Source organism: Castor canadensis, chromosome 18 (genome assembly GCF_047511655.1).
Source record: "Castor canadensis chromosome 18, mCasCan1.hap1v2, whole genome shotgun sequence".
NCBI classification, from domain to species: domain Eukaryota; kingdom Metazoa; phylum Chordata; class Mammalia; order Rodentia; family Castoridae; genus Castor; species Castor canadensis.
Window position 1 is genome coordinate 44662068 of NC_133403.1, and position 27007 is coordinate 44689074.

At 45.1% G+C, this 27007-nt stretch overlaps 1 protein-coding gene across 1 annotated transcript in view; it reads left to right on the forward strand.

Annotated features, from left to right (window-relative positions):
• Tmem132c (transmembrane protein 132C) overlaps window positions 1-27007 on the forward strand; it is a 293754-nt gene that overhangs the window by 80664 nt on the left and 186083 nt on the right. The window contains exon 2 of the mRNA XM_074060522.1: window positions 24236-25124. Coding sequence (XP_073916623.1) covers window positions 24236-25124 — 889 coding nt within the window. The remainder of the gene's footprint in view (window positions 1-24235; window positions 25125-27007) is intronic.

The following is a 27007-nucleotide window of genomic DNA, read 5'->3' on the forward strand; positions in this document are numbered from 1 at the left end:
CTGTCGCTCCCCACCATGCTGCTTTCCTGAGAACTGTGTCCCAGGGATAAGCTGAGTGTATATTTTTGCTTACGGCAGAGCCAGCCTACCACATGAGCCGTGAGTCCATCACAAGGTCAGCTGATGTCCTTCCAATCACAAGTAACAACCAGTAGAGGAAGGTGAGGTCTATTTAGGGGATGGTTAAAAAAAAAAAAAAGAAGCTGGCAGAGTGCCTCAAGTGGCAGAGTGCCTGCCTAGCAAGCATGAGGCCATAAGTTCAAGTCCCAGTAGTGACAAAAAATTTAAATATAAAAAAAAAAAAAAGAAAAAAAGGTTGGAATACATGAGTTGAGATGGAACAGGGTATGGCAGAGTAGAAAGGAAACCAGTGCTGGTCAGTGGAGGTGTTCATTTTGGTTAGAGGAATTTAAACTTGGGGACATATTTGTGTGTCCTAGTCAGGATGAAATGTTTCAAATTGGGGAACACTCAGTGGGTCATCCCTCCGGCTGGTCACTTCCCACCACGTCAGTGTTCCCTGTTGAGATAAAAAAGAACGGGCCAGGCCCAGGTGCTGTAGGTTCCTGACAGGCAGCTCACAGACCTGGATTTTGCTTTAGTGCTTCTTTGGTTCAGCTGTTCTCTAACCCACAGTGTAGACCCCTTGTGTGGGGAAGGCAGCTGGAGTTGTGAGGGTGACTCTGAGTTCTGAGGTCTTCAGCTTTGTGTCTCAGATTACGGACTCCCCCCATCATGTCCGTGATCAGGTCATTTGTGCTGACATGGAATCCAGAATTGAGCTGGATAGGCAAGGATGCCGGGAGCAGGAACTAGAAATCTGAGCTTCTAAACCAGAATTTTAGGCTTTGCTACCGTGCCCATTTTCAAAGATCACTTAGAGGCATGAAAAGAGAACAGACTAAAAAAAAAAAGAAAGAGAGCAGTAAGTACCCATATTCATTTACACCTCCACTTCCCAGCAAGGAGATCAAAACACACTAGAATGAAAATATTTCATGTGTCACTCATGCATTGTGACAGGACAGCACAGTTTTGAAGATGGCTTCATCAAAGTGCTAATTGTCACTATTAAGGTGTCTCTTTGTCAGAGAGTGGAACAAGTTGTCATAGTAATTCCTGTCTCTGCACATGGTCAGAAGGCCGATTCACAATCCATCAGCACAAAGGTGACTGAGTGGCCTGTACAATGGACATTGGGAGAGCTGCAAGATGCCTCGATGGCTGGGCTGGGTTCTTGCTGATCAGGAAAGATGGGAGCTGAAGAGCCGGTTGTGGGGAAGAAAGACAACAGATGAGTTAAGTTTACACAGATCAGCAGTGCAGCTGCCTCCTGGGCTCCCTGTCCTGCACTTTTGCTTGGGGAAATCGACCCACAGTTTGGAGGGTCACAGCTGCTCTCCTGAGCTGAGCTGTCTACTCTTCATTAGGTTCCTAAGGTTGTTAAAACAAATGGTTGTCACCTGTCTTTATTCTCCTTCGGCTCTGGGGACAGAAGTCAAAGCCACAGCCATTTGTAGGCTCCAGTAGAGAACGTCTTGGGCTTTCCTGGCTTTGGGCAGTTCTGGTGCTCCGTGGCTATGGTTGCATCAATCCACTTACCTCCATCGTCACGTCCTTCCCCTTCCTCTGTGACTTCTCTTAACTCTGTCTCTCAATAGGACACTTACCTTGGGTTAAGGGCCCACCCTACATCCAGGATGACCTGATTTCAGTCTCTGTCATTTCAGGTGCAAAGACCAATTTTGCCGGGAAGTAGGTCATTCCTGCAGGTTCGGGAGCAGACAAGTGGAGCTATTTTGGGTGCCACCTTTATACCCATTGTCCAACTCAAGAGAGGAAATGAACTCCAATCATTGAGAACTGCTCAGTGCTTGTGTGCCAAGGCTGCCCTGTGCTGGGGCTGGGGGTGACTGTGAGGGGAGGGGGAAGAGAAAGCACTGGCCAGTCAAGTGGTTATGGCAGTTCCGGTGAGCCAAGACCTCATACACCCCGTGCCTCAGTTTCCTTATCTGTAACATCTTCCCTGAAACCTTTTGTGCAAATGTTGCATTCTCCATAAGTTACATGAAACCTCTGATTGTCCTTATTTTACTCCACAACACCTATCAAACTCTGGATTATTGGCCAGGTGGAGGGTACACACCTGTAATCCCAGCTACTCAGGAGACAGAGGCAGGAGAACTGTGGTGTGAGGCCAGTCTGGGAAAATTTATCAAGACTCTATCTCCAAAATGCAAACAGAAGGGTGGGGGTGTGGCTCAAGTGGACCTGGTTCAATCCCCAGAACTGCAATTTAAAAAATATATATATATATGGCATTGCATACAATATTTACTTGTCTATTCTCACCTTCTTCCAACATGAGGAAAGCTCCAGAAGGGGTTTCTGCATGTTTTGTGCACTGCCTCGTCCCTGTGCCTCAGACAGACACAAGGAGGTTCTTAGGAACCCTGTGCAGAAGGCTCGAGTACACGGCAGGTGCCTCGGGATACATGGCCAGCTGCTTGTGAGAAATAACTAGGGAATCTATGCAAGTGTCTTAGCAGATCCTGTGCAATTCTATGCTCTCTTCTCTGTTTTCCTGAATCACTTCTTCTAGATCTGATCTGTCGTGCCTGGGCATCATTCAGTCAGAAGCAGACTGTGCTCCAGGGTCTTTAATAATAGCTTAGCACTTCATCTTTTCCCAAGCAGAGGTAGCTTTTGTGGTATTTCCATGTATATATGTATTATAACCCCAATTAGTTTATCTTCCTCTAATTTCCTTCATTCTACCTTAGTCCCTTTCTTATGGTGGCTTCAGCCAGCTTAAGGTTTCTGTATTCATTCTTTAGTGGTAGGTGGATTTGCAAATGTCCAAGTCTCCAAATGATACAGATGGATTGTCTGTCCGCTACTTGTTTTGTGCACCTCTCTAAGACACAGAAAGTTGATGTGACAGGGGAAGGGGCTGCAGGTGTGGGGCAAAGAGCTCTTGAGAATCTGAGTCCTCAAAGGAGTCACCTGTTAGATGCAGGCACTCTTTTGAAAGGGCTTAAAATAACAAAGGAACCCACAGAAATCTTGTGGGTGTGGAAGAGCAGTCTGTTCTTTCTCAGTCCTACCTGAAAAGTGGCTCTAGAGTTCTCTGCAGGGACTCTGCCCTAAGTCCTCCACCTGAAGACTGCAGTCCCCAGCAGGCTTCTGGAGGCCCTAGTGGATGCAGCCATCCAGCTGGGAGGCTGGCTGGGATTTTGTACTAGGACAGTCACAAAGAGCAGCTTTGAGGGACAGGACATCTGTCAGCTTGAAATAGTGCCAGCGGCAAGACACCAACTTCAGTGGCTCAAAGGGAAGCACTTCTCAGAAGCCTCCGCGCTTTTTGTCAGTAGTGAGAAGTGTGTGTGGAGAGGAGGGGTCTGTCACCCTCTTAAGAGGAAAGGGGGTATGCTTTTAAGAGGAGGGAGGCTCAAAGAGAGGAACCCTCTCTCTCTGACCTCCTAGTCTTTGTCCTAGCAAACACTCTTCTTGCAACATGCCTCCCCAGCAGTGTGACTTTTGTTTTCCTTACTCATTTTAAGTGTGTTTTTGGACACCCAACTAATATACTAATACCATCATGGTAAAGTGAATTCCCTGTTGCCAGGCAACCTGCCACCACCCAGTGATATGTCAGCCATGCTTTTGCGCGGAAAAGTGAGCTCTGAGCTGGTCACAAGGCCCTAGGCCCTTAGTACACTCTCTCCACACACAGGTACACGTCTGTAGGAAAATGCAGCATAGTACTTTTTTTTTTTTAACAAATTTATTCAAATGCTGTCATTCTACTAAATGTGGTACCTGTTGCATCACAGCACAAACTGTTTCTCTGGCTTTGTTAACTCAAGATACTTTTAGTATCTAACCCTTTTACCAAAGATAGCTCCAGAGAGCTGACTCTGAACATCTACAAGGATGGAAGCATGCACTCAGCACTGAAGTTTAGTGTGAGTTCGTTTTGGTTGATTTAAATTTGAGTCCCACCTGTGGCTGGTAGCCACCGTGTTGGGCCGTGGTATGCATCTCCATCTTCCCTTATTCTTGAGTTAGCTTTTTTTTTTTTATGATGGAAAATGTTCTGTCATTCACTGCAGCTGGGAAAATAGCCTGGTGCCTAGATTGCCAGTTTCCAGGCGTTATCATTGCTTTGCCACTCTTGTTTCCTCAGTTCTTCCTTCTAGATGTCCTATGGCAGAATTTGATGAATGATGTGTTTTAGCTGTGATCCAAATGATAGGCTGACTCTGAGATGGTTTCTAACCTTCTGCTAAAGCATATAAAAGACTGGACCTCCTCATATCTATTTCTCAGTGTATGTGGTGTGTGTCTGTGTATGCGTGTCTGGCCGTGTATCTGTATGTGTGTCTATTTATGTGTATTTGTGTATATCTGTCTATGTGTGCTTGCAAGCATATGCCTGTATGTGTGTGTGAATCTGCATGTGGGTGCATTTCTTTTTGTGCATGTGTGTATAGGTGTGTGCATGTGACCATGGCCATATTACCTGTGCTGTGGGTGTGTGTGCTTCTCCCGGGCAAAAACTTAGAAGCAGGTCACAAGCAGGTGCATTTTCTATCTTCCCAGCTGCCAGCTGCCTGCTGGCTAATTCATTTCCATAAGCAGTGAAATAAACTTAACATTGCAGCCAGCCCCATGCACTGAGGTGCTCACACCAATGCCCGAGTCCGCCCATCCTGGTCCCCAGGATGGATGCTCCAGCCGTTTCCCATGGAGCTCAGCCGCTGGCATCCAACTGGGAATCCCTGGGTGTCCCTGGATTCAGCGCCAGATAAAGGCAGGTCAGATTAATGACACAAAGCCCCCCTGTTCTCAGAATCACCTTATCATTCTTCAGTTCAAATGGAATTTCTTCCCACCCCAGGGGTTTCTGTTTTCCCCTCCCAGCCCTGCCTTTGCTGGGCAGGCCTGCTGGTGTCCGGAGCTTGAATGAGTTTTTCCAGGCGAGTACTTTCTCATAAAGACACAATTAAAACAGGAAGGAATCAGGGCCCAGGGAGGGGGATGACTGAGACATTTTGCTTTTCTAACAGTTCGCAAAGTTCTGCTCTGCCTGGAAAAATCCTGTATTGTGATCACCCTTTCACTGAGAAATCCTGCATGCAGGGACACTTGTGGATTATCTCAGTAACTATGCTTCAGCCTAGGAAGAAAACTGGCCTCAGTCTGGCTGCTATGCTACAAACTGATGACTAAACTAAAGAGTGATTTCAGCTAAGCCACTCAGCTTAAAAACAAAAAACCCAAACAACAACAAAAACAAACCCAAAAGAACACACAAAACCCTACAGAACAAAAGGAGGCAGTGAGAGGAGCAAGCAAGCTGTCACTTACTTGGGGATGGCAGCCTGACCTCCTTCTCAAAAGACAAAGGGAACAATTGAGGAAGAAGTGTGAATGTAATCAAGGCTCTGGTTTGAGAAGTGCAGGCCTGTGCCCTGGTCACACAAGAGCCAAGCCAGGCACACCGCCCTCCCTTCCAAGGAAGTCCTGGGAGGTGGGAGCTCCCATGGCCAGCTCTGCAGGGGCCCCTCCTTCAGGATCTGTGTGCACTCTGCCTTGATATGGTCAGTGGGGTTTCACTGTTTGCTCTCCATCAAATGAAGAGAGCGCAAGAGGTTTGAAGGACCCCGTTTAGGGCAGGGGGAGGTTGCTCGTCTCTTCCGTCAAAGATGACACTGAAGCGTCCATGACTCAAAGCTTAGTGGCCCAGAGACCACGGTGTGCAAGCCTTTCCCTTGCTCTCCACAGTGTCTGCGACTTGACTCACAGTTCCTTCTCTCAGAAGTTCCCTGGAGTTTCCAAAGTGGGAGGGGGCTTTTACAAACTTTCTTCTTAAGAGCCGGTCTTGATCCCTTCTGATATCACACTCTCATTTCCAGGAACTTTTGGCTCTGGTTAATTGGGCCCCCTAGGGAGATGGACATTTTGTCTCTTCCATCCCACCCTGAATGGCAGACCAAAATCTGGCTTGGTGAGGGATTTATCTCCTTCCACTACTCCTCCATTACTGACATAAACACTGATTCCTCGTGGGCCTCATGGTGGATACCATGGGCAACAGGCAGTGACCTTATGAGGTTCCTGAAGCCATCAAAGTCACCATGTTATTCACATTCCCCTGTCAATGTCCATTGTCACAACATTGTCTCTTCTGGTGAGGGGCACAGCTGGGACCACAGGGCCCCAAGATGGCTATTGTCTAGACAATAGCTGGCATATGCTGGACTTGCAGTGCCCCTCCCCAGACACCAGGCCCCCACTGACCCCAGCCTCCCCAGGCTCAGGGAGTGCTCTGCACTGCCCCCTGCACCTCTCTGCACCCCCTGTGCTGTCCCAGCATTCACCATGTGGACTGCACACTGGCTGAGGTGGTAGTCTCTCTGACCACAGTGCTAACTTGGCGGGTCTCTTTTATTTTCTGGTAAATCTGCAGATCTTTGGACATTTCTTCCACATAGCAGATGCTCAAACTCACATGTGTGGAAGGGATGAATGTAGAATAAAGTGTTTTGGAAAATCTGGGAGTGCTTGGGGCTGGGCTAAGCCCTCCCTTTCCCACACAGTGCAGATCAGGGAGTGGTTGGACAAGGGATGGAGTCTGGGGGCTCTTACCTGAGTGGAGCCTTTCTCCAGCAGGAGTCAATGACTGCGGTCACTACGGCCACTCCAGACCTGGGGTTTCTGCCCAAAGAAATGCAGCCGCCTCTGACTGGCCGTCCAGTGCTGCTTGATAGTTACCTTGACTGTAATCCAGCACATCCAGCCCTTCCCTTCAGTGTTTTGAGTTGCTGGGGTCAGCTGTGGACACCAGCAATTCTAGGCAGTGGGTATAGTGTCACAGTTACTGGTATTCTATGGCACAGCAAGGTGACTGCAGCTAACGATATTGTAGTGCTTAAAAAAACAAAACTAGAAATTCTTGTATGCTCCCCCCACAACAAATGATAAATATATAAATTTATATGCTAATTAGCCCAGTTTGATCATTACATAATACCACATTGTACCCCATAAATGTATTGCTATTGAGTATCAATCAGAAACAAAACTTAAACAAGTGCTGCTTCCTGGAGGATGAGGACACTGTCCCTAGATGGCTGGACAGGGGTGCCATGTACACCTGGCCACCTACAATGGCCAGGTACACCTGTGCTCCTCAGTGTGCCCTCTGCTGGTAGAGCTCAGAAGTGTCCCCTGGCTCTGGGGCAGGAAGAGTCTTGAGGGGGGCGGGTCCTGACTTCTTAGGAGAGGACCCTGCTTCGCTGAGCCAGGCAAAGTGCTTCCCACAGCGACACTCGAATTCCTGTGTGTTGGACGAATGGATGCAGAGCCACCCTGGAGTAGCTCCGGGACTCGGGTAGAGACCAAAAGGGAAGCCCCTTGGCTCTAGCTGGTCACTGCCGTGCAAGAAAGCCATCCTGGTATTGCTCCAAATTCCAATCTACCTCCTGGGTAGCTAGGATTACAGGCACAAGCTCCCAGTACCCAGTAGGGCTCACTTTCTTGAGGGAAGGATGTCAAGATGGATGTGAACATGTGTATCCCAGTGACCCCTTCTTGTCACAGGACAAAGCTGAGGGAGGTTGGATGCGTGTGTACTTACATTAAACTCCAGATCCTCCAAATCCTCCAAAGCCAGGCCCAAGAACAAAGGGGAAGAGGAAAAAAAGCAATTCTATCTTTAAAGTGCGCACCTATCCAAAATAAAAAACACACCGGACAATTTCTCCATCCGCTTTGCTTTTTTTTTAATCAGCCAAATCAGATAGTAGCCATGATGCCAAGGGAAATTCTCCTGAAACAATTTTAATTGCACAGCTGACGTGTGACTACTTTCTCTCTTATTATTTATAAAATAGAATGAAACATCCAATAAAGCTAACATATCTGTGACCATCCAGCCATCTCATGTTCCTTCTTGTCCTTTCAGGTAGTCAATTTTGGAAGGGTCATCTTAGCACAAAAAACTTTTCCTAAACATCTGTATATGGATGTATATGTGTGTGATGTGTATATAAATACACGCATGTGCGTAGCCCAACCAGAGGGCTGTGTTTCAGGTTCTTGTTATTTTAACATAATTGTTTTTTCTGTTATATTTGTTAACATTAATAAATATCAGTAGACCACCTGTCTAGCAAGTGCACAGCCCTGAGTTCAAACCCCCTTACCACAAAAAAGTTATAAATGTAAATATTGATATAGGTAATTTAATGTAATTGTTTTAGCATGAATGACACACACCTTGTGTGATAATACCGATGGACTACCTAATATCCATTCTCCCCTTATTTACAAAATACTAAATTTGTTGGAGGTTGCAATGCACCCAGTTGAAAATCCTCTTACAGCTTTGTAATCATGAGCCAGCACTGGAAAGAACACATAGCTGAAATTCATTGTTACAGTTTTCTGAGCGAAGAAAATAGCATTAAATTATATACTGACTTGGTACACACACATTCTGCCCTTACCTTTTTTCTTCCTGGAACTCAGATGTGGTGGCTGGGTGGATGGCAGCTTTATGCAAACAGGAGCATAAAGGTCTTCATTAGAGATGGTGGGGCAGAAAGATATATAGAGGCTGAGTTCTTAATGATTTCATGGAGCCTTTGAATAAGTCCTTCCTTGATGATTCTCCCCCAAAGCTCTGTAGGGGAGAAAAAAACCTGCAAAAAATTATTACAAATACTTCTGGTTATTTGCTTTTACATAAATGACATGGTTCTGAAACTTAATTTTCACCCAGCCATACATCGTGGAGATATTTCTGTGCTAATACATATAATTCTCTTTTGCATCTGCTGCCTAATAATAACTAAAAAATCCATACGTAGTGTCTGAGCACCAACTGTGTGTCAGGCACTGCTCAGTAAGCTGTTTAATCTCACAGTGGCTCTATGAGGATGTGCAGAGCAGATGGGGAGACTGAGGCACGGATGGGCTCATAGCCAGATCATGTCAAGGCAGGGACTGGAGTCCAGTGGCCTGGTGCATGCTGTCCTCTCCACTGCTTGCATCCTCCCAGCGTTCTGCTCTGTGGTTGGCTGTCTTCACTTAGCTGTTGGTCCTTATTTATGTCATTTTCCAACTCTGGGCAAGGTGGCTGTGGCAGTGGACAGCTCAGGCTCACCCACCTGTGCTCATGAGCTAGTGACAGGAAGGTGGCTACCGCCCAGGGGGAGTCTTAGGTCAGGTAGGGCAGCAAGTTGACAGTATGGATGGTCCAACACATATCCCCTGCCGTGGCCTCGTAGCTCCCTGCAGGAGCCTCCTGCAGTTGACCAGGACAGCTCTCCGCTTACCTTGTGTCCTCCCCTTTCCCAGCCTGGGGGCATGCAGGCAGTTTCCCCTCTGCCTTGTTCCCAGGCTGCTGTCCACAGGGGCGAGCCAGGGCTGCACTGGCTGGCCTCATCTTCCCTCGCTCTTAGGTCCCCTGCTCTGGCTGTGCCCACACATTTCTTAGCTTCTGAGTGTCCAAAGGAAGGGGCACCTTTCTGGAACAATTGCCAGTGACCTTGGCCTTCAACTCCCAGCTGCAGGTGCACCAAGGCAGGGAACAAAGGTGATAAGGCAATAGAACGACTCTCTATTAGACAATACAAAGCAGCAAGAGGACTGTGTGGCAGTGAGCGTGCTTGTCTGTGTCACGCTGGGCCACAGTGTGAAGGAAGAGTGGCAGAATTGTGCTCCTCTCCCATGTCACTCCCCAGGCAGTGTCACCACCTGGTGCAAGCTCTTCCCCGAGACCCCAGATCCCAAGTGACTCCCTCAGCTCCATTCCCACCCATCATCCTGCAGCACGGCCCTTGGCTTCTCTCCCCACATGACCTTTTCCATTTCTAAGAAATTATTAGGGCACAAGTCTTACCTCCCCGGTTAGGTCTTCCAGACAGAGCCCTCCCGCCTCCCTGTGCTGTGGCCTCTTCTTGGTCCCACAAGCTTGATAATCACGGTTTAATTATCTGTTTATTCTCTGCAGAGGCAAAGCAGCACAGTGCTCAGAAAAGCCTCTTAGCTCATGGATATTGAATGAAGGTCTTTCCTTATACTCTCTCTCCCCTGTTTTTTCCTTGAGATTAACATTACGAGTGGGATTAATGTCTTCTCCCTGCATTATTAAATAAGAACAGTTGTAAGCTCAGTGGGCTCATCTGTCAAACACAGGGTGTTGATTATGTGTTAGTTTAAAATGACAGGATGGCATCTCAGGCTGGTGGAAGTGATGAAGTGACAAAGTCTGTAGTTCCTCCAGCTTCAGGCATGGCTGGATTCAGGAGCTCCGTTTCCTGACTGCTAGAAGGATAGAGCAATGGGTGGTAATGACCGTCTTGCTGTCATGCCTGTCAAGCACTGATCCTTGATCTGCACAAGAAAAACACAGCAGGAAGTGAGAAGTGAACTTAGAATAGAGCGGATACCTGAGGTTGGATAGCACAGCATGCACACAAGTCCTAAGTTCAAATCCTGATTCCGGTGCACCAGTCATGCAACCTGGGGTAAGTCGTTTCGCCTCTCTGGGCTTTGGCTCCTGACAGATAAAATGGGGACCAGTAAAGTTACTCGCCCAGAGGTGGGCAGGTACGGATGGTACAAGGAAGCTCAACCTGCAGGTGCTTGTTGGCATTACTGTCCAAATCCTCCTGCCTCACAATCCAGGGCTCCTGAGGTTCTGCCTTCACGTCCTCTCGACTTTTCAGAATTCTGCCCCCCCATCTGACCCCCCAGAAAGCTCAGCTTGGATCTCTGTTTCACAATAGGGAAAGTTAAGGGCTGTGTAACAAAAGAAAAAGCTCTTTCATCTTCTGGTGTTTAGTGTCTTCTCTTTGTTTACCCAACCATCAGGCAAGTATTTTCTACTTTGTACCCTAAGACTTTTCGTTAATATAATCATCGGAAATACTGCTAGAACCAAACAAAACTACAGATGCTAACAAGCGAGCAAATGAGATTCATATGTGGGGAGAAATGGAGATGACTCGATGGATAAAAGACCTTAAAAATTATCTGTAATTACTGGGAAAGAAAATACGAGCACTGTCTTAAAAATGAGCACTTTATTTTTGAAGAAAAGACCATCATAAAGAACAGGAATGTGGTTCCTTTTTATTTACATGAATTGAGATAATTTGGACTCTCGGGATTAATGTAAGGTTCCATCATCAATAACACCCCATCTGCATCTTGCGATGTGTCCCTTTGAATAGACACAGCTCATCAGCCCCCAGCCATATGCTGCGAACGCAAAGCGGCTATTTAAATTCAGCTGTAAATGCTCCAATTTTGCAACTCTAAGTCCCTCCTGATTTTTTTTTTTTTTTGGCTCCCATTTCCAAACCATTTTGGAAGCATAGTAAAAACCTTGTTTAGATTTTAGCTCGACGAGGTAAACCTGGCATTTAATTCAGATTGGAAAGTGCACTGAAGAAAAGACCCAGGGAGTCAACATCTTCTGCTTAAGCCACAACTCACAAAGGCTTCCTCACTGTCGAGGGTCTGCAACCTAGGGTTCGAACCCAGACCGCCACCTGTTTTTGTATGACCTGAACATTAAGGATGGTTTATCAATAATTGAAAAGTATTTAATGGAATAGTGCTTATGATCTTTGAAAATCACATTCAATTCAAACTTCAGTCCATAGGGAAAGTTTCACAGGCACCAGATGCAACAGGTGTTTTTCTCTATTGCTGGCTGCCGTCCTGCTACTCCAGCAGGTTGGGTAGCTGCACAGAGACACTGTCCACTGGAGCCTGAAAGTTGCACAGCCAGAGCCTGGACAGGAAGAATGCGTTGACCCTTTCTTCACATGACTTGTAACGCCAGATCACCACAGTTGGGATAAAGCCCAGATGTATCACATTGGAAGATTTGGGCTGAAAGTAGGAACCCTTTGTCCACTGTTGGCTTACACCTGGAGGGCAGCATGAATCAAGATTTAAGCCGTGTACACTCATCGATTCACCATGGTGGTCAGGTTCCAGGGTCTTGCTAAATCATGTTTAGAAAGGAGCAAGAAGCTCTGAGGTGCTATTGCAAAGGAGAGCCACAGCAGATGACAGTAATCTACTGCGAGCTTCAAAGAGCTAGATGAGAGGATTTTGAAAAGGTTTTTTTCCATAAATACATGATAAATATTTGAGGAGATAAATATGGTTTAAACATTTCACAGGGTAGACAAGTTTCAAAATGTCATATCATACTCCATTCACCTATACAACATCTATGGTTTTATGTATCGGTTAGAAATAAATTTAAGTTAAATTTATAAAAAGATTTATGACCCTATATTCCTCCTGTTCTGACAGTTTGGCTAACTGCATATACAGGGTTCTCTCAAAGTATCAAGAATGACGGCCTCAGTGAGGCAGCCTGGTCCCTCAGTGGCCTGGGGGAGATTGGTGTCTCTTCTGTGCATCTCATAAAAATGGGGACATTGTATTCCTCTCTGCATGGGCCATTGACCCATTTGGGCCTAGGACAGGATTTTCCAACCTCAGCACATTGGCTTTTGAGACCAGATTATTCTGTGAAGTGGGGATTCCCTGGCAGTCTTGGGTCACACAGAACTGCGGCCTCTGACCGTGAGAAGGCAGTAGAGTCACCCCCCTGACCCATGCAATCCAAAATGGCTTCATGCATTTCCCATTGTCCCCTAGGTAACAAAATGGTCCCCACTTGAGAACCACTGGTTTGCTTCTGGTTCAGTTGGACCAGTCACTGGAAAGAGGTTTGGAATTACACTATTTGATTTAGACCAGGACTTGGTAAAGTATGACCCATAGGTCAAATCCAGCCTGTCACCTGTTTTTCTGTAGCCTGCAATCTAAGGATGGTCTTAATATTTTTAAAAAGTATAAATATAATGTTAAGTTTTATCTCCTCTTCATCAAAAGCCTTTAAGAATAAGTTTGCCAACTCAGATTAGACCAATGGCTCCCAACCCTTGTCCTTATAAAGAATGAGTTGAAATTCATAATCTTATAGCCTACCTATATATGAAATTGAAAACAAATCAAGATAGTGGTCTGTCATGTAGAGGAAAAATAGAACCATATTAATTCAGGGTAAAATAATATTTTATATGTGTATTTAGAAGGCTAAAGAGGCCAGACACTTGCTACTATATTTTACAGTCACCATAAATGTCAAGAACAATCACAGACTGATAGAATGATGTTTGGGACATGGATCTCCCAAGCAGAATGGGTATTGTGGATGTCATTTTCCAAGAGGATTAACAGCCTCACAGTGAAGTCTCATCAAAGTAAAACTTTCACTGCAGTAGTCACGATACAGGAAAATGCACAATCCATTAAGTCATTGCCCTCTCCCAATTTTTGTGGCTGTTAGAAGTTGGTTCTTTGCTTGGATCTTTAGAAATAGATCTGCCACCTTTGTGAATGTCCCATGCAATGATGTCATTCAGAATCCAGGCAATCTGTGACCATACAAGATGAGCGATCCAAGAGAACTGCATCTCATGGTCTGAACGCCAGGCTCTTCCTCCCTCCACCTGTAGTTTGTGTGCTGCAGTTTGGATCTTGCATATCCATGTGTTGTAGCCTGGATCCCCAGGGTGGAACTATGGGGAGGTGTGGAAACTTTAAGGGTGAGGCTTGATGGAAGACACTTAGGTCATTAGGAGTTTGCTTTTAGAGGGGATATTGGGGCCACAGCCCTTTCTACTCTTTCTTTGTTTCCTGAGTCTCATGAAGTAAGCAGACCTGCTATACCATACACCCTGATGTCGTGTGACATTTCACCACAGGCCTTTTTTTTTTTTTTTTTATTCATATGTGTATACAAGGCTTGGGTCATTTCTCCCCCCTGTCCCCACCCCCTCCCTTACCACCCACTCCGCCCCTCCCTCTCCCCCCCACCCCCTCAATACCCAGCAGAAACTATTTTGCCCTTATTTCTAATTTTGTTGTAGAGAGAATATAAGCTATAACAGGAAGGAACAAGGGTTTTTGCTGGTTGAGATAAGGATAGCTATACAGGGCATTGACTCACATTAATTTCCTGTGCGTGGGTTTTACCTTCTAGGTTAATTCTTTTTGATCTCACCTTTTCTCTAGTTCCTGGTCCCCTTTTCCTATTGGCCTCAGTTGCTTTTAAGGTATCTGCTTTAGTTTCTCTGCGTTAAGGGCAACAAATGCTAGCTAGTTTTTTAGGTGTCTTACCTATCCTCACCCCTCCCTTGTGTGCTCTCGCTTTTATCATGTGCTCATAGTCCAATCCCCTTGTTGTGTTTGCCCTTGATCTAATGTCCACATATGAGGGAGAACATACGATTTTTGGTCTTTTGGGCCAGGCTAACCTCACTCAGAATGATGTTCTCCAATTCCATCCATTTACCAGTGAATGATAACATTTCGTTCTTCTTCATGGCTGCATAAAATTCCATTGTGTATAGATACCACATTTTCTTAATCCATTCGTCAGTGGTGGGGCATCTTGGCTGTTTCCATAACTTGGCTATTGTGAATAGTGCCGCAATAAACATGGGTGTGCAGGTGCCTCTGGAGTAACAGTCTTTTGGGTATATCCCCAAGAGTGGTATTGCTGGATCAAATGGTAGATCGATGTCCAGCTTTTTAAGTAGCCTCCAAATTTTTTTCCAGAGTGGTTGTACTAGTTTGCATTCCCACCAGCAGTGTAAGAGGGTTCCTTTTTCCCCGCATCCTCACCAACACCTGTTGGTGGTGGTGTTGCTGATGATGGCTATTCTAACCACAGGCCTTAAAGCAGCGGAGCCATGGAAACACAGATTGAAATCTCCCAGAAGCTATGAGTCCAAATAAACTTTTCCTCATTTAGGTTAATTTAGCTCAGGTATTTTGTCACAACAATGGAAAGCTGACTAACCCACTGTGACAACCAAAACACCCCATGAGTACTGCAAAGGCCATCCGCACTAGGCTAATTGATGCCTCTCCCCAACTATGTCTAGGTCCCAACTGCTATCACCTGAGGATATGTGACCTGCACAGTGGGAAGGGCTTTGTAGAGGGTTCAGGTGAAAAATCTTGGGATGGGTCATTACCTTGGGTCATCCAAGCAGGTCTGTGATCACCAGGAGGCTTCTTGCATGAGGGAGGCAGGGGATCAGAGGGGAGAGAAGCTGCCAAGCCACTAGCTTTGAACAGGGAGAAGAGACCTAAGATGGGGAAGACAGGGAGTGTGTAGGAAGCGGAAAGGCGAAGGAAACAGATCCTATCCAAGAGCCTCCAAAACGACCCCAGCCCTATCTGTACTCAGACTTTAGGTTTCTGCCCTCTACAAGCATGAAAAACATATTTTTGTTGTTTGAAGCTGCTGAGTTTGCCATGATTTGTTCTGGCAGCCAGAGGAAACAGATGTACCATATCTCAGAGGATGTTTGCCCTGGGAAGAATGCCTGGCCTGAGCTGGTCAGTCTCCCACATGGACCTGAGGCCCAGCCATGTCGCTGGCATCCAGTCAGGATGCTGAGGTATCGACCCAGGGCTACTATGAGGACCACACCAAGTTCAACTTCAGGAAATACTAATGCCTGCTGTTAAGCGATCTGCTTTAGATAGTTAACTTTGCCTGCTAACTATTTCCCTCTGTGCCTAACCAAGGCTCCGTTCCTGAGCTGAGCAGGGCAAAGATTCTGGGTATTTTTACATCATTTGTGGTTGAAAGGCAAGGCTCCTTGCTCACATCTAGGGGCTGATGGAGCAGCACCTGAGATCGATTATGATATCCTGCCAGGGAAGAGGAGAGATATCCCCTTAGGGGCTCCAGTGGGAGCCTAAGTACTTGCTCTTCTTAAGGGGAGTTTTACTGTTACGAAATTGCAAATCACGCTATGTAATTTCAGCAGAGGATATTTGGAGTTTATTCAGAAGAGGCATTGAAATTGAATAATCCATTTATCAAGGTGCCTTTTGTTCAAGAGAAAGGAAACAATGGGCCATATTTAGCTGAGAACAACGTTCTGCCTCTGAGGAATGTGAATAAATCACGAATGGGGAGGGAAAAACCCTGGCTGGCTTGGGTTTCAAGTAAGCTGCCGTGACTTGGAAGGTAAGCTCAATCCCGCTGTCCTTGAGGCACAGGGAGACAGGGAGCTGTGCCCTGCAGGTGTCTGATATCACGTGGGTGAACAGGGGATGGGTGACGCAGAACATGCCTTGGACCTGAGGACACAGCCAACCTCCTCTCATTTCAGCTTTCTGTTCTTACTTGGACATCATCCATCTTTTTATTTTTAACATGTGGAGAGCACCCATTTCTGAAGCCCAAGCTTTTACAGTAAACATAGTTTGCAACACAGTATAAGTAATGATAACAGTTGTATTCGTAATAATAATAGAAATGACAGCTCCTCCTACTCTTGTTGCTTCTGAAGCTCAAATGTTTAAGGTATTAGAAAAAATTCTTACCTAGTAAGTTGTAGGACAGAGATGCATTGATTTGTTGTGGGTTTTGTTTGACTCCAGAGATGTTCTCAGTGACACATTTCTTCCTCTTGGGCTGGAGAAGGTTTTGGCTAAAATCCTTCTCTGTTCATTCTTGCTATATGACATCTGACATCCATTTAACCCTTTCCTTGTGGATCAAGCCATACAAAGGCTCCTCAGCCTCGGCAGGATGGACAGTTGGGCTGGTACTCCTGATGGGTAGAGGGAGCATTGCTGGCTCTGCCCTCTCTTTGCCAGTTGCACCCTCCACTCAGTTCTACAATCAAAAGTGTCTTCAGGCATTGCCAAGTGTCCCCTGGGAACTAAAATCACCCATTCAGGGATCACTGAGTTAGAGGCACCTTTTTAACATCCTCTGCACATCCCAAAACAATTCCACTCTTGCACGAGCATAATTCCAGGAGCTTTTATTTTGATCTCATCCAATCAAAGAGGAAAGCAGGACCTAGAAGCCATTTTCACTTAATTTCATGGCACATTCTGAGAATTTCGTCCTTAAGTGAGTTTACCATTGAAGCTGCAGAATGTACACGCCTGGATGGTATTCACCCATCACTGAACGTGGCCTCTGGATGCAACCAACAGGCTGGGTAATTAGGAGACACGGGAAGATGCTGCTGGCGGAAAACCACATTCTGTTCTGCAGTGAACGCTTCTTCTTTCTTTCTAAGTAGAAAGGGAACACCCAGACAAGAAAAAGTATAGTACAGTAAAGGCATAAACTCGCCATTTGCTATTGTTACTAGTGTATGCTCTGTGCACAATTGGACTGCACTTTTGTATACAGCCGGCAGTGCAGTGGGTTTGTTCATACCAGCATCTCCAAAAACGTGGGAGTAATGCCCTGCTCTGTGACATTACAGTAGCTCAGATATCACCAGGTGACAGGAGTTTATCAGATCCATTATGTCAAAGGACCACCATCATGTACATAGTCTGTTGTTGATGGAAACTTTGCTATGCAGTACATGACTGTGTTTTGATTAGGGTTCCTTATGGGTATCCATCCACTGCAGAATCTGGCCCCTTCCATTTGCCTGTACTGACTTCCCCTCCTCACATCCCAGGTGCTCAGCATTCCCTCCACCCATCCTTTGCTCATCCCGCTCCCATCCAGGGATCCATGCTTCATCCCAGTCCATCTGCCAGGTCCTGCCCATCCTTCCAGTTCCAGCCAGAGAACATCAACTGGAAGGAACCATTCTTGGAGAGCATGTCAGGAAGTGAGCCTCGCAGTGCAGGCAGTACATCATGTCAGTGACAGGGCCGTTCCCCCATGTTATTGTCTGGATGCTAAGTGACTTGGCCATCTCCTAGGTCCACTATCTCGAAATCTGAAAAACTCAATTTCCGGCAGCAGCTTGGCAGTGGGACTCTCTGATGAACAACCAGTGGAGGACACAATATCCGTGGGGCTGACAGCAAGCACAGATAAAGATAATGGATAAACAGTGAAGGACACAGCCAGTGGACGTGCTGTCAGCATGGAGGCCAATGGCAGACGCAGCTGTCAGCCACTCCCAGTGCTTCTCTGCATGGCCTTCAGATGCCAGTGTTGGGTTTTCTGGGGTATTGATTCAGGCCTGTGAAGTCACTCAATTGTCCTGTCTTTCTGGGAGATGCTGATGTGAGCCGATGGACCAGGGTAAGGGGATGGACATTTGTCAGAGCTCCCGTGTCCAGAAACCACAGTCTGGTTTCCTTGCAATCAAGAGATAAGCTTTGAGGAAAAGACATAACAAAGGCTGATGATCACCTCTGGTTCAACCTGAGACTTGTGTAGATGTTGTGAACAGTATGGTGTTGCATCCTGTCGGGGTACGGGCAGGGCCATGCACAGACCCTGGAGAGGGGCGAGCACCTTTCAGATGAGCGTCTTCATGGGTGGTTATTGAATAGACCTCAACATGGTGTGAAATTAGTTTCACCAATGAGAAAGGGAGTCCTTTTCTCATTGTGTTTGAAAAATTCTGCCAAGAGAAAGCCTCACTTTGGTCTCACTGGATCCTTACCACCAAACATTTGATAACCTCTCCATGTAACAAAGACATGGCCAGCCTGAAGTTCAGACCTCTAGCCAGGAAGCAATTTGGGGAGTGTGATATTTTCTTATTTTTTAAAAGGTCTACTTAAAAATCACTAGTTCATTGGTATGAATGCATTATGAATTTTGGTTCCAATCAATAAGTTTATCAACTAGTAATAAACTCCTTGACTAATTAACAGTGTATACAGAAAGTAAAAACATGGCAAGACCACAGGGCTAGCGAGTAGATCAAGCCTGGCTCTCTCCTTGGCCACACTTCCTGCCCTTAGCCACTGTCCAGATGCCAGTCCTTCCTTCACAATACTCTTGACTCAAGTTAAACCTCAGAAGATGGAAGAATTCAGGACTGATTTCATGAAGAAGTCTTGAGCCAGATGCATTCTGCTCTGTGCCCAAGAGAAGACGAGGCAGGCAAGCCTTGCAGAGGCCAACCTCAACATTTTCACAAAAGCAAAAAGTTCAACATGGAACTTTTTTTAGTTAAAATAAAAAAAAAAAAGTAGAGGAAAGGCCCTGTTGTGTGCAGGAAATGGTGAATGGGGAGAGAAATCCTTGGCAAATGCTTTCCTCTGCCCACGAACCCTGGAATAGAGAAACTGGGCAATCCTACTCTCTACTCCATCTGTGAGTCCTCGGCCACACTGGTGATCCTCCAAAAATGTCTACGCTTCAGGTTTTCAGAGTATTTATGGACACTGGTGAATGCTCAGACTAAAAGCAGTAGATGTGGCAATTAGCTTGTTGGTGTTACCAAATGTTACAAATTGCTAATATACTTAATGACTCTTTTCAGAAGAGAGATACAAAACACTTTCTGGAATGTTCTACCCGGGGTGTTTTGAGTGTGTTTAAATCCATGTTGAATTGAGTGGATTAGGATGAAAATGCTGAGCCAATTCTAATGAGAGAGGGAAGAAGATGCCCTTGTTACTAGTGACCTCAGAAAACAGCCCCTGGGCTTGGAGCAGGCGAGTGTGTCATTTCTTTGAAAAGCCATCCTGACAACTCAAGTCCATCTGGCTGCAGCAGCAGCAGAGGGAGCTTTGATCTGCTTGCCAGTCCCACCAGGAAAGGATTAGGGACACTTCCAGGGGAGAGCTGGAGGGAGGCACAGCCTGCAGCTGGAGGGAGGGACAGAAGGGAAGGTCAGCACAAAGAGAGTAACCCCCATCTTCTCTCTCAACATATAAACTGAGGTTCCTTTGGGTTTCTTGGGGTTATGAAAGACCAGGACAAGGAGGTGGCATTTGGGCTTGCAAAGTTAGCAATTAAGCACTTGACATTCTTGGGTCCTGGGTGTGTAGTGAGTTCTTGACGGTGCCCTCCATCTGTGAATCAAAGCAATGTGGGATCTTAGTGAGAACATGTTCTGACACTGGGATGGATGGAGAAACACAGCAGGGAAGGAAGATGAGCTTCACTTTCTTGCATCAGTATTGGATCTTCCAGCCCCTAGTAGACATGGATTTCACTGGCTGATGATTCCAAACCCAGAGTGTCAAACTCAAGTAGTCCTGAGGGGCAGGCAGGTTGGTCGGTGTGGGCTGAGGGTCAGACAACAGCGAGCACTGGGTTTGCCCAACACTTTCTCTGCTTTTGCCAGGTGCAGATAAATCTAAATGCTGTCAGTTCCTCCCACATTTAAAGAGAACCTGAAAACCCAGAGACTCCCCAGCTTTTAAAAAATGGATTTTAATTCCTAGAGATCTTGTAAAATACCAAGGCCCAACCAACACCCATGTATAAGCTCTGCTTAGCCTAGGGGCAATCAGTCTATAAAGTCGGACTTGAAATAACAACGCAGGGCAGAAGTCAGGCATTGAAGTCCAAGCTGTGTTGACCACCCTGGGAGCCGAATCCCACCGTGGCTTTGGAAGAGGCCTCCATCCAATGGAGAGGGGCTATAGGGTTATTTGGTGTGTCTTACTCATTTTGTCTGGAAGTGTTAATAGTGAGAACCTTCAACCCCAGCTGTGATAGAAGATGATAGTGACAGCATAATGTCTTTAGTGATTAATGACAAAAATATCACTCACTCCCTGACAAGTGGTCGAGATTACACAAGAATCTGGAGACTGTTAGGAATAATTGCATTCACTCATTATTTCTGAATAATATGGGAAAATGACTTGTCTCATTAGTATTTTTGCCTAATGAATAAATAAACAGGCAAAAATCTCCACAAGAGAAATGAGGGATTAAAAAACAGACCAAGATATCCTGCTTTCATTGTATTTATTTCACTAAACATTGGCTTAAGAAAAATTGCAATAATAGAAAATTTACATATACTTTTTACCCAGATTCCTCAACTATTAAAATGTCATTGTATTTGCCTTCATGTATTGTTTCTCTCTCTCCCTCTGTCCCCTTATCCTGTCTTTTTGTCTCCGATTCTCTGTCTCTCAGACTGTCTGTCTTTCCATCTCTTTCTATTGAGCTGCTTCAGAATGAATTGCTGAGTAAAGATATCCTCTTATATAATTAAGTAGAGCTATAAAATGAGGACATTAACATTAGTGGCTATTTGGGAGACTAATAAAATTTTGTCATTTTCCTAAAAGTGCTCTTTTGAGGAAAAGAAACATTCTCGTGTGCTGCCTTTGGTTTTCTGTCTCTGTGGACATGTTCTGCACTAATCTGAAACTCTGACTCCCTCCCACTTCCTCATCTCCCATGACTTGAGCATTCTTGATAAGGACAGAGCAGTTATTTGATATCATGTCTTTCAGAAACTTCATCATCCTTAGCTGAAAATTATGCTTTTTTACTTTTGCAAGAATATGGGGGAATTACGGTGTTCTCAGTGCACATTGGAGTGATATTAAATTTGGAAAAAGAGTTGTCTGGAAGGTTTCTCCACAAAACCTACGATGACTCCTTAGTGATTCAGTGAACAACTTGGACTGTCCTGTTGGGAGACAACTCAAGATGGGAATGTCTTCTTACTCATGAAACTCACCTGTGATTTTTAACCTTCATTCATGGTTAAAAATCTTGCCCGAGTCTATCACTGCTGTGAATGTTGTGATCAGACTGTCCTACTCCACAACAAAGAACGTTCTTTTCAATTTAGCTTTATTATATCAGTATTGACTCCGGGGTTCATGTTTCATTTAATCATTGGCCATCCTGCACCATGGTCACGTATTTCAATGCTAAAGTTGTCATGGGGGTTTGTCCAGTGAGAACCTCTTCAAGGTGACAGCTCCTGCGTCCTTTTGACATGCCCTTCATTCTTCATGGTCTTCCTCTTTGTCTGACATACAAACGTTACAGGCCCTTCATACTAGTACTATGGGTCAGACATTTCTCCAAAAACTCTTGGTTCCTCTTAGTGGATAATGGTATTTGGAAACCAATGTCTAGCGGCTGTGAGTGCTTATTGCTCCCGGGCTGCCATTTCTTTCAGCAGACAGAACCAGGAAATGTGTACATGCCATATTTACAATCTACTAAACCTTGAGTTCGTACTTATGCCTCCATCCTAACATACCCGAGCTTTCATCCTGGACTCCTCACTTTCTGTCACCCCTCCCTGACCGTGAGAAACCTGACCCTCCCTTTTCACAATGTAATTTTCACTTGCTTGATCCTATACCATACAGAACGTACTTTCAGAATTTCTAATCCATTCTGCTCAAAACAAATTTTCTAACTCTATTTCAATATCTGTCTATGAGTCTTCACCCTCCAGTATGGTTTTAATATTCACTTAATTCCTATTGTCAAGCAGTTTAGGGTTTTGACTCACCCTTGTTATTAGTGGCGCTGGTGGCTCACACCTGTAATCCTACCTAATCATGAGGCAGACATCAGGAGGACTGCGGTTCGAAGCCAGCCTGGGGAAATAGTTCGTGAGACCCTCTCTTGAAAAAACCCATCACACACACACAAAAAGACTGGTGGAGTGGTTCAAGATGTAGACCCTGGATTCAAACCCCAGTAGCCCCCCAAAAATATTATATGTAAAATGCTGTCATGATAAAATGCTGTCCAAAATTCAGAACTGGACAAAAAACTCTCCTCTCCTGTCCACTCCCATCCCTCCTCCCATCCTGAGATCCCTGTTCCCTGTTGATAAACTGATTGTTCTACTACTGTGTCTATTTTACACAAGTGAACAGACACATAGATGTAGTATCTCCCTTCTTACACAAAAGGCAGTAGACTGCAGCCTTCTATAGTTTGCTTTTTCACTTATCGGTATGTTTTAGAAATCTCTCCATATTGGTTTCATAAGACTTTATGCCCTCTTTTTTTAGCCCATCGTGCTCCGTTGTGTGGGAGGACCACAATTTATTCTGCCATTGTCCTATGTATGCATATGTGGGTTGTATTTTATACACTGTAATGAAGTTGCAAAAACATTTTATAATAAGAAACCATGTTGTAATGAATGACATTGTGCATAGGTGCATTGCACTGCCTCAGGGTGCCTCAGCTGCGTCTGTACAGCACAGTGGATGCCTAGAATTGGAATCACTAAGTAAAAAGTAAACGCGTGTGTTGCGTCATTACGTCACTGCGTCATTGCGTCATAGGTCATCTTTGCTTCCAGAAGAGTTGCACCATGTTTTCTTCTCAGCCGCAATGCACTAGACTGTCTGCTGTCTAGTCTTGCCAACCGTGTGTTGTGATACTTCGTAATTTCGGCCAATCTGATAGGTGAGAAATGCTCTTTGTTCATAGCTTGCATTTCTCTAACTGTGGGTGAGATTGAATAGTTTTCAAATATATAAAGGAAGTTTTAATATATTTTCAGTGAATTGTCCATTCACGTGTTTGCCCTTTTCTCTCTCAATTTTTTCTGATTTTTAAAAATTTATTCATTTATTCATATGTGCATACATTGTTTGGGCCATTTTCAATTATTTTTAGTTTATGTCTCTTCCTCATATGACAAGATACGTCCACTCTAGGGATCTTAGCCTTCTGTCTGCAATAAATCCATTGCAAATATTTTCTCCCTATTTGTCAATTTTCTTTTGATTTTATGGGATCTCTGTACTGCAAATATTTTTTTAATTATATTATCAAATGTATCATTTAAAAATACATTTAGATTTTGAGCCATGATTAGAAAACTTGCTAAACTCAAGTTGTAGAGAAATTCTTCATTTTGGGGGGTTTTTTTACTACTTAAAAGATTTACTTTTCTTATATTTCAATCACTGGTCCATTTGAAGTCTATTCTTAACTATGTTCTAATTTTATCTTTTTTTCCAAATGGCTACCCAGTTGCCTTGACATCTTTTATTAAAATGAATATATCGCTCAGGATTTGAGATGACAGCCTTATCTCCTCCTACATTTTTATGTGTTATTTGATTTATTTATGGACGTTATTCTGTTTCATTGGTCTATTTTCCTATTCATGTACTAGTGCCATTAAATGCAATTTAAACTCATACAAATTACATCTCATAGGTAATGGGCCCCTTTCTGTTAGGTGAACTGTATGAAATGCCATTACTCATTGACTCTCACTCTGCAGAATTCTGTTTTGCATATTTCAACCCAATCTGAGTGTATAATTTGTAGTCCTTTTAGAGTCACTTACTGGCCAATTCCAGAAGGAAAATAAAAATCCTAGGCAGGTAGACTTCAGAATTCCTAAACCTCTTACAGACCTAACAGAGGAGGAACTTGTTAATAACTCCTTTTCTTTGCTTCTCTTTTTTCCTCCTTTAGTGATTGAGGGACGTGGGATCACAGACAACATTCAGAGATTTTCCTCACTGCCACCGTATCTACCTGTGAGCTACCAAGTCCTCAGAGCAGAGACTTTCTTCTTCCTAAAGGAAACCAACCCCAACCTGGGGCAGAATGCCAGCCTGCAGGACAGGGTGGAGTCCTTCTTCACCTACAGAGCCAAACAGCCTCCAGTGTTAAATGCAAGCTATGGTCCTTACTCAACAGAGAAGGTGGTGCCTCTGGACTTGATGCTCACCTCTGAGGTTTTAGGCTCAACCAGTAAATTTACATTTGACTGGAAACTGAAGGCCTACATCCTGCGGGACAAGATCTACCTGAGCCGGCCCAAGGTGCAGGTGCTCTTCTACATCGTGGGCCGGGACTGGGATGACCACAGGACCCCCGAGAAGCTGCCGTGCCTGCGGGTCTTTGCCTTCCGGGAGACCCGGGAGGTGCGGGGCAGCTGCCAGCTGAGTGGGCCCCTGGGGCTGTGCGTGGCGGAGCTGGAGCTGATGTCCACCTGGTTCAGTGGCCCCTCGGTGGTGGCCGGGCGCAGGAGGCCCACAGAGCAGCACGATGGGAGCCGCGTGGAGCTCTACTACACGGTGCAGCCGGGGGACGTGCGAGGGGACTGTGCTGGGGGCGATGTCAGGAAGGGCAATGCCATCCGTCCAGGGAAGGATGGGCTGGAGGACAGGATGTCCCACCTGCACAGAATTGGTACCGTCAGCCTTTACCGCACCGAGGACAGTGCCCAGCTCAGTGAACTGCGTTTGGATGGCAATGTGGTCATCTGGCTGCCCTCACAGCCAGTTAAGCAAGGGGATGTAATTACCGCCTATGTCACCATCTCAAGCAACTCCACTGTGGACCTTTTCATCCTGAGGTAGGTGTCCTGGGTGGACTCTGGACATCTTTGATGTCTAGGGTTAAGGCTGGATTCCATGCTGGGGGGACAAACGCTCATTTCCTACTGGGATCTTCCACCTAGTATGGAAGCCCAGTCTGGCACCTGCCCAGGTGTCCTCAGCAGCTCTGCTGCTTAGGCTGTGTGTTGTGGGGGGAAATGGGGACGTGAGGGTGGAAGCCATGTGCAAAGGAAGCAAGGCTACAATACTCAGCCTCTTTGAATCCTGAGCTTTCATCACACTGGAGAGAAATTTGAGTCTTCTGTTTGGTTTTGAATTTGTTTGCAGATCTGCTCATACTGGTGGTTTGATAAAAACACATTCAGGGATCCCAAGAAAAGGCACAGGGACCACATGGGGGAGGTGTGGAAAGAGCCAAGAATTGTACCTGTACTCTTCGATTTGCTGGAGTTGAATGTTGCCAGTGAAAGACTGGGATGCCTCCAGCTTAATAGTCATCCCAGGACATGCCCGACAGAAAACCTGTCAGCGGCGGTGTTCCGACTCATAAAACACACACTTAAGACAGCCACTGGGTAGCTCTCTACCATTACCACTGCTGGCTCAGCAGATTGCACCAAAGAAAGATTTAATAGGGCCACTTCGTCACTCTGTAAGGATTTGAGAATTTGGTTCAGGAGCACTTACTTTCAGGATAATAAATACTGGAGACATCCACTTAAAGCAGATCTTCTGCAAATGTGGATTGGAACTTTACAATAATGAAAATATATTGGTTTGAGATTTGTTTCTTAAATAAAGATTATCAAAGTAGGTTTTTTCTATTATATTTAAGAAAAACAGGTTATAATTGCATTTATGCAATTATTCAGCTATGGTACTTTTTAGAAGGCTTTTTTGTTTTGGGTTTTTTTTTTTTTTTTGTAGCACTGGGTTTGAACTCAGGGCCTCAGGCTTGCTAAGCAAACAAGCTACCATTTGAGCCACTCTACCAGCCACTATGGTTCCTTTTAGAATAAAAAAAATGCATTTTGCATGAGTTGTTTGGAAAAATATTTGAAAAATGGAAGGATAGCATGTTACCTGGTCTTTGACATTTCTTTAACTTTCAATGTGATTACAAGGATGGTTATTTTTTGAACTGTGCTTTTTTGCTTTGCATAAAGTGTATGCTTTACAAAGACTTCAGGAAGTTTGTTAAGGTATTTCTTAATCCTTTGGACTCAAATTCTTTTCTAAAGTTTCTGTCTTAGCCTCATTGTCAGGATTTTTCTTTGGTCTTAGCCAAAAGGCCAAGAAATGATTATTTTTCTTTGAAAAATAATTTTTTTTCTGTGGTTGCTGAGACTTGAACCCAAGTCCTGTGCATGCTGGGTAGGTGCTCTACCACTAAACCACATCTTCCTCAGCTCCTTCTTTCCATGTCTAGTGAACTAATTTGCAGAGCCTCATTCACAGGGTTTGATGTAATCAGAGGACTTTTCCATCCCTTTCAAGGTAGTTGTGAAAGTCCTGTGTCCTTGCAGGATTTGAGCTTTCACCATATGGGGAGAGCCCCATCACTGTAAGCATTGTGTGGTCTGCAAGAGACCTGCTACACGAGGCGAAGGGACCTCCCTCGCAGAGGACTGGCGACTTATTGGAAGCGTCATCACCTTGTATCTGTGGGACCAAGAGAGTCAAGATTCAGATAAAAGAGCCAAGTTCGTTTCCTCCTGCCTTGAGTGGGGGAAGATACCGATCTGTGAGGCTGGGTTTACGTTACAGTAAGTCATTTCAGTAAGTCATTTCACCCTTGGTTTTAGGTCATAGCATGCTAAGATAAATCCATCTTCCCAGGCTTTGGCACCTGAAGACAGAGGGCAGGAAAGAGAGCATTGCTAAAGAGATATCCCCTTTC